Source organism: Aricia agestis, chromosome 10, assembly GCF_905147365.1.
Source record: "Aricia agestis chromosome 10, ilAriAges1.1, whole genome shotgun sequence".
Taxonomy (NCBI): Eukaryota; Metazoa; Arthropoda; class Insecta; order Lepidoptera; family Lycaenidae; genus Aricia; species Aricia agestis.
The window spans coordinates 7,784,413-7,798,191 of record NC_056415.1 but is presented as its reverse complement, the minus strand read 5'-3'; the positions used below and the strand labels follow the sequence as shown (position 1 = coordinate 7,798,191).

Genomic DNA, 13,779 nt, shown 5'->3' with positions numbered 1-13,779 from the left:
CCGCCGGTGATGACGTCAGAGCGAAACTTTAAAAATTTATTGAGAAAAAACTAGCCAATGAATTTCAAAATTATTTAATTTATTTTCTTAAAATACCCTATTTTAACGAAAAAAAATATAAAAAGTACATGTGATTTTTTTTGGACAATGCCCAATATAGAAAAAGCTATGCAATAGCTTTACCGCGGCAGCCCGGAGTGCCACACGTTTTTTTTTTTTTTGTGTTAAAGAAGGCAGGTCGCTGTAGCCCTGACGTCACTGCGACCCATAAGGATCTATTGTGACTCCTTCGCACTAGAGTATCATCCCCAACCCTATACTGCTCATAAATTGAACGATATGGTTGGGGTTGGTGCCACGAATTTCCTCTGTGGATGAGTATTCGTGGCGACCAAGATGCCTGTTCCTGCTGTGTAGTAGAGCAGGACAGTCGAGGAGAAGGTGAATAGGTGTCTCATCCTGCTCCTCACAGAATCTGCAAGTCGTTATGCTACAAATACCCATTCTGTTTAGGTGTTTGTTGAGCTTGCAGTGCCCGGTTAGGCTTTTGGTAAGGATTCTTAATTGGTTCCTACCCAAGTTGGGCACTAATTCAAAACCGCCACATGTATTTTTTTTAAATAACACTTTGAATTGACTGGCTTGCTGGTCACGGTGTTGGTGTTCTTAATAAGAATGGATCATTTAAAAATGCATCACAAGTACTTGCGCCGAATGCATGTCGTTGACTCTACAAATAATAAAAACTACGTTGACTAGTAGCTGTTGACTGCATCCTACGCGTTGAGCCATAATGTAGGGGCATAATATATTATGTCCTCGATTGACCATGTCGACTTTGATTGTGCATTATGTAGAAAGCTTTGCAATCATGGTTATAAATTATCTTTTATAACATTAACTATATTTGATATTATTAAAAATATCTAAATTGAAAATCATCATTTTGGTATTATTTATTTTTCAACCTCAAAATGAAAAATGATTCGTGTATAATCCATCTACAGAATATATTATTTTAACTAAAAACAAAGACGCGCTGAAATTCAGATATCGGTAATAATATTAATTGAAAACTCTTTTTAGGGTTCCATTTGTGATGTAAAGTTTATGTTTTTTTCAGCCTGAACACTCAATAACTTAAAAGTTAAATAATTATTAATTAAGCATTATACTCAGCAAAATATATAATAAAACTAATGAAAACAGTATAAATAATAATCGGTTAATAATAAAACACTACTTTTTATTTTTACCTACCTAAAAGCACGATTAACACCAAAGTTTTTCACTGAGGAACGGAAAACTTTGAAAACATTTTTCAGTATCTTTCAATATCCATGAAATTTTAGATAAATTGAATTAATACGTTTGAAATTTTTAAATCTGTATCATAAAAATGGATTTTAAATTTTGTTAGACTCGCTATAACTCGAGAACGGCTGAACCGATTTTGCTAATTTTCGTCTTAAAATGATCTTGGAACTCCAGGGAGTTTCATCAAGTAGTGTAATAAAATTTGGTTCCCCCACACAATAGTTAAGCGCAAGACGAAACTTCATTAGACTTGAGTGTTTGTTGTTGGCGTCTGAAATTATCCTACCTCCAGCCTACACAATATGAGGGAAAGGTTACTTAGCGCCAAATGTTAACTTCTGAGAATACTACCACGCGTATAATGAGATAAAGATAATCTAACCTAGACAAACGAAAAAGGAACTTGTTTTGAAATAATTTCTTCATATAACACAAAATTGAAAATATTTGAAAATTATAACGTACAACTAAAATTTTACCTAGGCGTGAAGTGAAGAATTAATATATATTTTGATTTGTCCCTACATGACATTAAGGTGGTCGATCAATTCTGCATGGTAATCTTCCAATAATACAGTTCAGTTTTAACATATCGGATCAGTCTCAATCTATATTACTTATACTAATATTATAAAGCGGAAGAGTTTGTTTGTTTGTTTGAACGCGCTAATCTCAGGAACTACTGGTCCGATTAGAAAAATTCTTTCAGTATTAGATAGCCCATTTATTGAGGAAGGCTTTAGGCTATATTTCTTCGCTCCTATTAGTCTTAACTAATAGGAGCGAAGAAATAGAGGAAAATGTGGAAAAACGGGGGGAAATTATTTGAAAGGGCTTATTTGAACGCGCTTATCTCAGGAACTCCTGACCATTTAGCCGAAATTGATTTGAAAAATTCTTTCAGTGTTAGATAGCCCATTTATTGAGGAAAATGTGGAAAAAACGGGGGAAATTATTTGAAAGGGTTATCTCACGAACTACTGGAGCATTTTTTCTGTTATTTGGCATAAATAAAAAGTAGACCACGTCCTTCACGTGGTCTACTTTTTATTTGTGCCAAATCATAGGCTATTTTTTGTGGACTAATCTAATTTGTCTGTGAAATATCTAATTCACGCGGGCAAACCCGCGCGGAACGTCTAGTATTATAATAATATTATGCTATACTAAAAATGTAACGTTTGAGAAGCGTTCTAATTGGTCAAATTGCATTCAATAGATGGAAAAGCTAGATAATTTAAATAATCGGCCAAGTGCAAGTCGGACTCGCGCACGAAGGGTTCCGTACCATTATAGAGCAAAAACACCTACCTGTTACCATTATTGAGATCGAGCAAAAAAAGCAATGGAGATACAGCCTGGAGACAGACAGACGGGCGGTCGGACGGACGGATGGACAAACGGACAGACATCGAACTCTTAGTAATAGGGTCCCGTTTTTACCCTTTGGGTACGTAACCCTAAAAATGACGTTTGTTGTATGGGAAAATATTCATTTTATTTTATTTTTAGTATTTGTTGTTATAGCGGCAACAGCTGATATTACGACATAATTTGTGAAAATTTCAGATATAGTGGTTCTTCAGACACAGCCTGGAGACAGACAGGCAGACGGACTGACAACGAAGTCTTAGTAATAGGGTCCTGTTTTTACCCTTTGGGTACGGAACCCTAATAAATGAATGGGATTTGACATAACGCATCGCAAGCGTCGATGCGTATTATGTCAAGTACATAAATTTTTCACAAGCCCGTTAAATAAATCAAGACGATATTTAGATGATTTGTTTACAAAACAATAATTCGAAAGTCTACTTGAACTCAAGAGTTGCGGTTCTGTATTACTTAACGCCAAAGCCTACGAAAATCTTGAAGAAGTTTCATTCAAATATTTTCTTCGACTACACCCCTAAAGAAAACAAATTATAGAAGGCGAATCAATGCCGAACGCTGAATAAATTTTACTTTTAATAGTTTTCTTCGTATCTAGCATTAGACCCTCTTTACTCATTTACCCGGGAAGTCAGCTAATTTGTCGAATGTATTTTTAACATAAGGCTATTTTTGTAGGTTTTTAGTCCTACTAGATATTAAAATTATATTGGAGATAAATAGATTGTAGGTATATTATATTATATAATTTTGTTCATAATATAAAACAAATAAAATATTAAGAAAAGTATTTACTTATATACGATTATTATGTAGGATTAATGTGTTAATAAATGTAATCTAAAACATATTATTATAGACGTGTAAAATAAACGATAGTATCTACGGCGTCGCGTAGCACTTGATACCGCGCCGTAGCTAGCGCATAAAATGTAAAGTTATGTACGAGACACGAGTATAACGACGATGTACAACGTAGACGTAACAGAGAAACGTAGCGTAATATTGCAAAACAACGTAGCACAAATTGGGCTAAGACAGCTGTTAAAATTAGCTGATCCGGAAAACGTTGCTTTGCCATAATATTATAATACGGTGTGAATAAACTTGAGAGGTGTAGTAACACCTCTCTACTCTCAAATTTATTCCTATAAGCTTGAGCTTATGGGCACATTGCTTGTCTGAAATAAATGTTTTCATTCATTCATCCCTGAATAAAAATTACTTTATTTGATTGATTTGATTTGTTGTCATTCTAAAACTTTATAAACTGCATAAATTATTATTTTATTAAAAGTTTATCATTCCGGGCTTCGTATTTTTTATCAATACCAGAGACGTCAAGCAATCTTTGCTAATTATAAGATGCTAAAGAAAAAAGTTTGATTAAAGTTGAGGATCGAAAGCCGTCTATTGTATTTGAGGTCTTCTTTGTAGCTTTAACTTAGAGGTTTAATCATAGTCAAAACACTTACGAGTATATTGCCTAGTGGTTTAGAGTATGTCTTTTGAATCATCGTGAGTTTGATTCCCGGAATGGAACAGTTAACAATTTTGATTTTAAGTTTTGTTAGGACAAAACAGGCCGATTCATGCGTCAAATGGGAATGTAAAATGTCGGTCCTGAGCATAATCTCTCGCTGATCTTTGCTTTCGTTATCAGAGTAAAATATAAGAGACAATGCCCTCGTCTGCCTGATGCAACGCCTAAGTGTGTGCGCAATAACGCAAAAAGGCTATAAGAATGAACCTTACGTAGTTGGCTTGATTTCAAATTGGCCTCTGAAACCATCAGTGTGGTATCTATTTTATTATTTTTTTTTTCGTATAAGAGAATATCCTTTGAGTTTTTGCATATTATATGGATGGCTTTTTATTTCTTGTGCTCATATACGAAAATATTCCAATTTGAATATAAAAGAGGTTCGATGTAGGTTCAAAATCCTTGTACTAAATATAGAGAGTAAACGATTGGTGACCAGATATCGTGTGTACCTTGAGTGACGTTTTAATAAAGTGATGACGACGTAAACATTTGAACTCGGGTTTTATGATAAATGAACTGCGTGCAAAAGTTGGAAAAATAAGGTCTTACGCAGTTCGGGTAAAAACAGGAAAGTCTGAATTTAGTGGTTTTGTTTTGGGATGGCTAAATAAGTGACAAAAGTTTTTCCCGATTTTTTGGCTACTTGCATTGAAGAAATTTAAAACTACTTTAAGTTACAAAACAAATTTTGGTTTAGTTATATTGATTATTGTGTAATATAGCATAAATAAAATCAGCTAACTTGGGAGTGTTATAAATTTTTATAATTGGCTCTCCAGTTATATTTTCAATACCGTAGCTTTTTTTAAATTTTATCTTAAAAAAGTATCAAAATTGGTTTTAAGCTCCTAAATAATATTATACTTAGCTATTTTATCACAATTGCCTTAATAAGTATTAATAATACCTGTACAATGTAGATATTATATTTGAACCGATACAGGGGCCGTACCACGAAACCGTTTTGAGACTCAAACATTCGGACGAGAATACCGCGTCCTGCTCTAATAACGTCATTTCACGTTTGTTAGAGAAGGACGCAACATTCTCGTACGATTGTTTGAGTCTCAAAACAGTTTCATGGTACAAGGCCAGGTTCGGCTGATATTATTTATACGTCTGTAACTTATATTTTGGTCACGTAGGTAGCGAAACTTGAATTTGAATAATATAACTGGCCTCTGCCCTGAAATATTGGGATAACGTTTAATATACTATAATATATTTGTTTAATATTTATTAGTTCAAAATATAATAAACTTCGAAGTATAGATTGCAACTATAGTGTAGTTAAGATCATTATAATTATTCTTGACTACACTACAATTTACAAGTTGTAGGTAAAGTATTTACAGGAAGTTTTCTCCAATAGAGAGATCCGCTCCAGCTGTCTTAGGAATTTTGCAAACCACATACTTAGTAGTCTCTAGTCTCTATACTCACCACCTTGTTAGTGTATCAGGCCTTTGTTTAAAATAAGCTCTGTCTTCATACTTTTTATTCGGTCAGATTATAATCTGACCTGTAGCCCTAGCATGGCCACCAGTAGAAATGCGAAAGTATGGACAAACTGTGGAGATAAACTTAAGGTAGCGTTCCGATCTTTTTTCTTTCCCAAAAATTCAATTAAAATGCCACTTTATGACAGACTATATAGTCCTAAAAATTCAAATAATATCCTACTCTATGACATAAAGTAGCATTTTAATTGATTTTTTTTACCGATTTGGCCGCGGTAAAGTTCGGAACGGCACCTTTATGTCCACAGTTTGTCTATACTTTCGCATTTCTACTGGTGGCCGTGCTAGGGCTACTGATACACTAACACGGAGGTAAGTAGAGACTAGTGATATACTGAGTATTTGGTTTGCAAAATTTCTAAGAAAGCTGGAGCGGAATTATTTATACAATATCTCAAGTGTATAAAACGCATAAACACTTTTATTTTACCACATTGTTGAAATCATCTGTCAACATTTATCGTGAATCCGAAAGCTTTTAATACGATGTTCTGTCACGTTCAGAGAACATTTGCAAAAATTTATTCTGAATAAAAAAAGTTTGAGTTTGAGTTCTCGATACTTATAATGAGGTAATTAAGCGAGTGTGGCACTAAACCTTTCGCGATGTCTGTGGGCGTCGCGGCGCGTGCATTTGGCTCCCACCGGCCGGCGCGGCGCTACGTCTGAGCCGCCTGAAACTTTTCCCCGATTGCCGCGAAACCAAACTTTCCCTGAAAACTCTCTCAGGTGTTCTCTAGTGATATGTGCCAGTGAATTGTGAATGGAAAAATTTGAACTCGTATTGTGGTATATTTCCTAAATGCGCAATGTCGGCATTAGGTATGGGGACGATTGTGATAATCGCTTTGCAAACAATGTATATAGAGGTTTTCGTGCTGTGTGCCTTTATATATGCCGTTTTTATTAGCACAGTGAGGCGAGAAGGTCTCGCGTAGAGAACAAAGATTTGATCCGCTACTGGTTGCCACCGGGAACAAACAATTTTCATAATGGAGACCGGGTAAGTCACTGCATACTAAACTGCGTCCCGCCGGACGTTAGATACAATTGTGTGATATCATTAATCCCGAAGTTTCCTCCATTTACTAATTGATAAAGTTAAAGAATTATTCTTAAATTGAAACTGTTATTAATTAAGTCATATTTGACACAAAATCTTTATATATAAAATTCTCGTGTCACAATGTTAGGCCGCGTACTCCTCCGAAACGGCTTCACTTATTTTAACCAAATTTTGTATGCATATTCAGTGGGTCTGAGAATCGACTACTGGGTACTTTTTTTTTGATAAGTGCATTTGTTGAATAAATAATAGTAAATTATTAAAACTCGAGACTGACGGCGACCATTGTTTGTGCGACGGGATAGCGATGGACGTTGCCATGGTGACATACTTATTTAGTCACTTCAATAAAATAATATGTGCGAAATAATTTAGATGGCAAAGAAACGTTTGCCGGGACAGCTAGTGAATATATAGGAGTAACTATTGTGTTAGAATATCATGTTGCGGAAGTGCGTTAACTAAACAACCATTAATTAGCGAAATTCAGTGAATTAATTACGTTATTTTCAAGTTCCTTAGTCATGACATAAAATATCAAGAAAACCTGTAAATTGATCAAATAATTAACCAAAACAGTAATGTTGTGGACACAACGATGGCAAGGGTGGCGAACATATTTTAGAATGTTAAGTAGTGTATTTCTAAGATATTGTTAAAGTGAAATCGCCACATGTTCGGTCCCTTTGACTGTATTAGGTTCGTTAGTTAAAATACGTTATTGTGTTCCTTAAAAATTAGTAACGAGTAAAGCTGTTTCTCTTAAAAAGTAATAAAGCATTGTCTTTGTCATAACAATAAAATATAAAGGATATTTAGGAACAGACGTTCGGCAATATCTGAGAAACTAGCGTGAGAATAGAATTTTAGAAAGCTAGCAGATGCTTAGTCTATTGACTATGGTAGATTTATTTATTTGATTATTGGAATATGTGTAAACTACAAATAAATAAAGACTAGGATATCGTATGTAATATGGAACACCTTTGGGGTTAGATACGAATGTGATTAATTATTAAATGTGTTGTAGTATCTAGCTATAGGTTTTGAGTATAATAAAACGTTATGTATTCTTGTGTATTAATTGCCGCGATAGTAATTGTTGCTATGAGTATTTCTTGCCACGTATTGTGTAATTCGTACGTTTGGAATCAGAGGGCAAGAAATACGAATAATGTGTATTAGTAGATGATTAATTAGTACACATCTGAATTAGATTTAATTTGTATAATGTATATTAATCTAAGACTCTGATCTGTGAGTCATGATATTATGTTACGTAGATTAAGAACATAATATCATGGTATTGAAATTGTTGTATTGCATATTATGTATTGAATAATTATTGTGTCTGCAATTTGTATTGTGTAGTGCACAGTGCCATAGTAATGGGTAGGAAAGAGATAGGTATACGCTGAAATGGTATCTCCGCGAGATAGAAATAAGGCGGGGGCTTCTGCGTATATCCCCGCACCGGGATAAGTGGGCGGGGTCTTCTCCCTCTGCGCTAGCGCATGGCGGGAGTGAAGCTTAGACGTATAAATAGGCCGGTCGACGTTGCGACGTGGCGTTGTGATAGAATAGTAATTGGGCATAGGACTCATACGGCAACTACGACTCCAGAAACTCTGACGGAACTTGGTCAGAGAACACCATTCTTATCGGACGGATATAAATTGCTCCGATAGGTCAGATTACGGGTGTAACGAGTATAAATATTGAGTAGTCCGCCCTTTGCCTTGGTACAGTGCACAAAGTTTAATTTTAATATAATAAATCGAAGTGAAGAGTTAAAAGTGATTTAATATAAAGTCATCAAAGCTCAAATATAGATATATAAATAATATCAACAAAAATCATACAGTCCACAATATTGTCTGGTCCTTCGAGCCGGATGAAGAAGAACGAGCTGCTGGTTAACCAGGAAGAAAATCAGCCCTTCAAAGCCGAAGAATAGTAAGCAAGTTGTCGTCGGAAGAATAAGAAGAACGAAGTACTTGCCAGTGCCAGTTTACCAAGTCGAAGAGGTTTGAAGAAATGGACGTCTAGCGTTGTAACGTTGAATCCGTCGAACGACAACGTCTATTCGTTTTGCCGTTGAGTCCACGCAACGTCTGTGTGCTGACTCCGCAAAACTTCATCCGCGTCGCGAACAAGCGAGGAGGCGTGTAATGGAATAGTCATCGCAACAACGAACGGTTGCACTACGTGACGTCGAGTGCGTGAACGACGCGTCGGTGAATCGCAACGAAAAAGCGTGCCGATTATCGACTCACGTAGCAGGATGGTGGTTACACGCAGCCAGGGAAATGCAGCGGGTGAAGAGGAGTGTCAAGACACAAGGACGAGCAGGTCGGAATATGAGTACCTGCAGCCGGGTGTAAGTAGAGCAGAATACGAGCGTCTACGCCCCGGCATAGAAAAAAGCCCAGTACCTGCGACAGTGAGCAGGAGTGAGGCGGAGCGCCGTCTACGGTCACCGACGCAGTCAGTGGCCTCATACAGTTCAGCGGCTAGCGTCAGAACGAGAATACAGCTAGCAAGACTGAAAGCCGCTGAAGAAATGGCAGCTATCAGGAAAAAGGAGCTGGCCATTGAAATGGAACAATTGAAAATTGAAATGGAACAGTTGGATATTGAAGAAGAACGTGTAAAGATGCGTTTGGAAAAAGAAATGGCAGGCATTCTACGTAAGCAGAAAAAAATGCTTGAGGACGCGGCCACAAAAGAAGATCGACCACGGGTCGCCGAAACAAACTCGGTCGCCTCACGGGGGGAGAAAGCAAGCCTAGAAAATCAGCAAGTGCAGCAGTTAGCAGAGCCAGTCGCTGCTCGAAATGAATCAGATATCGAGCAACTGGACGATGTTATCGGAAGAACGGCGCGAGCGCAGTCTCTTCATAGCGACCCGCCAACGTTTACCAGTTCGATAACCGATTGGCTAGCCCCTCAGGCCTCGTATGGTGACACAACACAGACGTATAATGTGTTACAGGCTGGAAACATACAAAGGCTAAGGCGTAAAGCAGAACCTTGCGGACTCGAAGTGTGTGTCCGTCCGCATCACAGCTCTCAGCATGCTGAGCTGCAACAGAGGGTACAGGAATCCCAAGATGCACCTGAAAATGACAAGGTCCTGCACGTTATCGAAAGAACGAGCCCAATCGAAGACGAAGAATTACTACAAGAGAAAAATTCTGAGATGAAGGCATCGGACGTTAGCGACCGACCACGGGTGAAGAAAGAAGACCAGCGAGCCCTGGAGATAGTCACAAGGACTATTAGACCGACCCAGGAGCGATCGGAAGCTGGACTCCCATGGCGTCAAGATGAAAAGAAACTCCCTCAGCGCTATAAAGCGACTCTCCAACAGAAAATCACAAAGAGGAAGATAAGTGCCGATCCTGCGTTCGCCGGATATTATTTCAAGCGGCGCAAGTTGAAAAGGTTTACGGCTAAGTTGGTACCCCGACGCGAGGCGCGAAAGAACGAGCGACCAATCCAGCGTGGTGACGTCAGAAAAGTTAGCACGTCACCGCCACGCAACACCCGGTCCGAAGGATATCACCGAGAACACCGCACCGGGACCAGATGGAGAAGTACGGCCTGCTGTCGTCCAAACACGGACGAGGATGTTCCGGGGGCCTGGAAGGAAGCTGGTGCTACGGGGAGGAGAGGCTACGCAAGCTGCGCCGGGGGGAGAAATGTTGTGGACACAACGATGGCAAGGGTGGCGAACATATTTTAGAATGTTAAGTAGTGTATTTCTAAGATATTGTTAAAGTGAAATCGCCACATGTTCGGTCCCTTTGACTGTATTAGGTTCGTTAGTTAAAATACGTTATTGTGTTCCTTAAAAATTAGTAACGAGTAAAGCTGTTTCTCTTAAAAAGTAATAAAGCATTGTCTTTGTCATAACAATAAAATATAAAGGATATTTAGGAACAGACGTTCGGCAATATCTGAGAAACTAGCGTGAGAATAGAATTTTAGAAAGCTAGCAGATGCTTAGTCTATTGACTATGGTAGATTTATTTATTTGATTATTGGAATATGTGTAAACTACAAATAAATAAAGACTAGGATATCGTATGTAATATGGAACACCTTTGGGGTTAGATACGAATGTGATTAATTATTAAATGTGTTGTAGTATCTAGCTATAGGTTTTGAGTATAATAAAACGTTATGTATTCTTGTGTATTAATTGCCGCGATAGTAATTGTTGCTATGAGTATTTCTTGCCACGTATTGTGTAATTCGTACGTTTGGAATCAGAGGGCAAGAAATACGAATAATGTGTATTAGTAGATGATTAATTAGTACACATCTGAATTAGATTTAATTTGTATAATGTATATTAATCTAAGACTCTGATCTGTGAGTCATGATATTATGTTACGTAGATTAAGAACATAATATCATGGTATTGAAATTGTTGTATTGCATATTATGTATTGAATAATTATTGTGTCTGCAATTTGTATTGTGTAGTGCACAGTGCCATAGTAATGGGTAGGAAAGAGATAGGTATACGCTGAAATGGTATCTCCGCGAGATAGAAATAAGGCGGGGGCTTCTGCGTATATCCCCGCACCGGGATAAGTGGGCGGGGTCTTCTCCCTCTGCGCTAGCGCATGGCGGGAGTGAAGCTTAGACGTATAAATAGGCCGGTCGACGTTGCGACGTGGCGTTGTGATAGAATAGTAATTGGGCATAGGACTCATACGGCAACTACGACTCCAGAAACTCTGACGGAACTTGGTCAGAGAACACCATTCTTATCGGACGGATATAAATTGCTCCGATAGGTCAGATTACGGGTGTAACGAGTATAAATATTGAGTAGTCCGCCCTTTGCCTTGGTACAGTGCACAAAGTTTAATTTTAATATAATAAATCGAAGTGAAGAGTTAAAAGTGATTTAATATAAAGTCATCAAAGCTCAAATATAGATATATAAATAATATCAACAAAAATCATACAGTCCACAATAAGTAAAATTTCATAAAAAATGCAGTGTTTGAAAAAAATAAGTAACATAATATATTGAACATCTCTGTTCTGTGTTAAAATGTATTTCTCTTGCTTTACTTTAGTTGGACGGATTACCGACACAATTCTATGTTGGCAAATGGTTTTGTGCCTAATCTTTGTCTGAAGATTTTACATTTGATACTTATTTTGAATGGCACTGATAAAATGCACCGAGATCTTTTCCCGATAGAATGACTCGTGAAAAAAAAATGTCCCATCCTAATCAGGATGATAATATAATCAGGAGGATGATAATAACAGTAATCACTCTTACCTCTAACCGACTTTCTAATAGAAATATTTACGCAGTGTAAAACTATTCAAGGTCCGCTGTCCTTGTCTGGTATGTGACGTTTCCAATATGCACGACAAAGAGAAGCAGAGCTTGTATTGTTACACAGAGTTTTACGTAATATTTTTACACAATGAAATCGCCTTGCTCGTAAACAACTAAACCAAAAAGGCGTTGATCATTGCTTCTTTACAATTCATATTTAGCTTTATTCAAATTACAATTAATACTAGTATTCAATTTGTATAACATACGTGTGGCACTCGGGGACTGCCGCGGTAAAGATATTAGACACACGCACACGAAAAGCATGCTGAAGCACAGAATATATATTAGTAGTACCAAGCTGAAGTCTGGCAACGCTGCACCGCTGTGGCGGTCGGCGATAATACAAAATATAGTATTTCTAATTTATTCCATCCACGCCATAGCAGCCACGACGAACACTAAATTTAATAAATTGTCCTAACCTACAACACTTTGAGACAAAACAATTTCTTATTGAATCCTGTCTGAAAAAAATAAATTGTATAAAAAGAAGACTTACAAAATATTTTTCTTTGTTCGGTTATTTTAGGAACTGAGTTCTGACTGCTAACCACCCACACACACACATTTCATCCATATCTAGATAAAAATGTTCGTAAATTATATTATCTTAATAAGTCGGTAAATATAATTGAATCCCTCATTCCGTTGGTCACGACATAGATCATGAATGATTGGACCGATTTTTATGATATACTAGCTGTCCCGGTGAACTTCGTGTCACTTTAAAACCTTCCCTGGACTTTTACGATTATTTTAAGACTAAAATCAGCCCAATCCGTTCTGCCGTTTTCGAGTTTTAGCGCGACTAACACATTTGAAAATCCATTTTTATATATAAGACTAGCTGTCCCGGTGAACTTCGTGTCACTTTAAAACCTTCCCTGAACTTCTACGATTATTTTAAGACTAAAATTAGCCCAATCCGTTCAGCCGTTTTCGAGTTTTAGCGCGACTAACACATTTGGAAATCCATTTTTATATATAAGATTAGGTGCAATTTATGAAATTAAATCAGAGAAGTTATAGAGTAGACTACGAGAAAGGACATTTTATAGCACCAAAATGCACGTTTCCTATTTTGCGCGTACGAAATCGCTGACAACTGCGAGTTATAAATATCAAGACTTAAAATTCCATGACATATTTGGTATTTACTATTTATCATATTCGCTGAAACTGTATTTGTCCAGTACAATTATCACTTGCACGCGGCCGAACTAAGTGACAATAAACGATTCTCATAATTGATTTCACATCGAGAATAACTCGACTAAATAATATTCGTGAAACACAACCCCAGTGGCATCCCACTGGGGTTGTGTTTCGAAACGAAATGAAATATCGCTGTCCAAACAACAAACTGTCGATTCTGTTATAATTAACTTATAATGCGTATATTTTATTCTCGCCGACATTTCGCTATTTTGGTACCGCAAATTGCTTCTTAACAGCATTATTATCTACTGTACTCTCTCCCTCCCTTAGTTTTTCCCAGGAGAGAGCTAAAATATGTGTGAAGGATTATGAAGTTAATATCAAACCAACGACATATTTTTGT

General features: G+C 37.1%; 1 protein-coding gene across 1 annotated transcript in view; it reads left to right on the top strand.

Annotated features, from left to right (window-relative positions):
* The first annotated feature begins 6,421 nt into the window (after positions 1-6,421).
* LOC121731267 (probable G-protein coupled receptor 83) overlaps positions 6,422-13,779 on the top strand; it is a 67,897-nt gene continuing 60,539 nt past the window's right edge. The window contains exon 1 of the mRNA XM_042120630.1: positions 6,422-6,778. Coding sequence (XP_041976564.1) covers positions 6,768-6,778 — 11 coding nt within the window. The 5' untranslated portion in view covers positions 6,422-6,767. The remainder of the gene's footprint in view (positions 6,779-13,779) is intronic.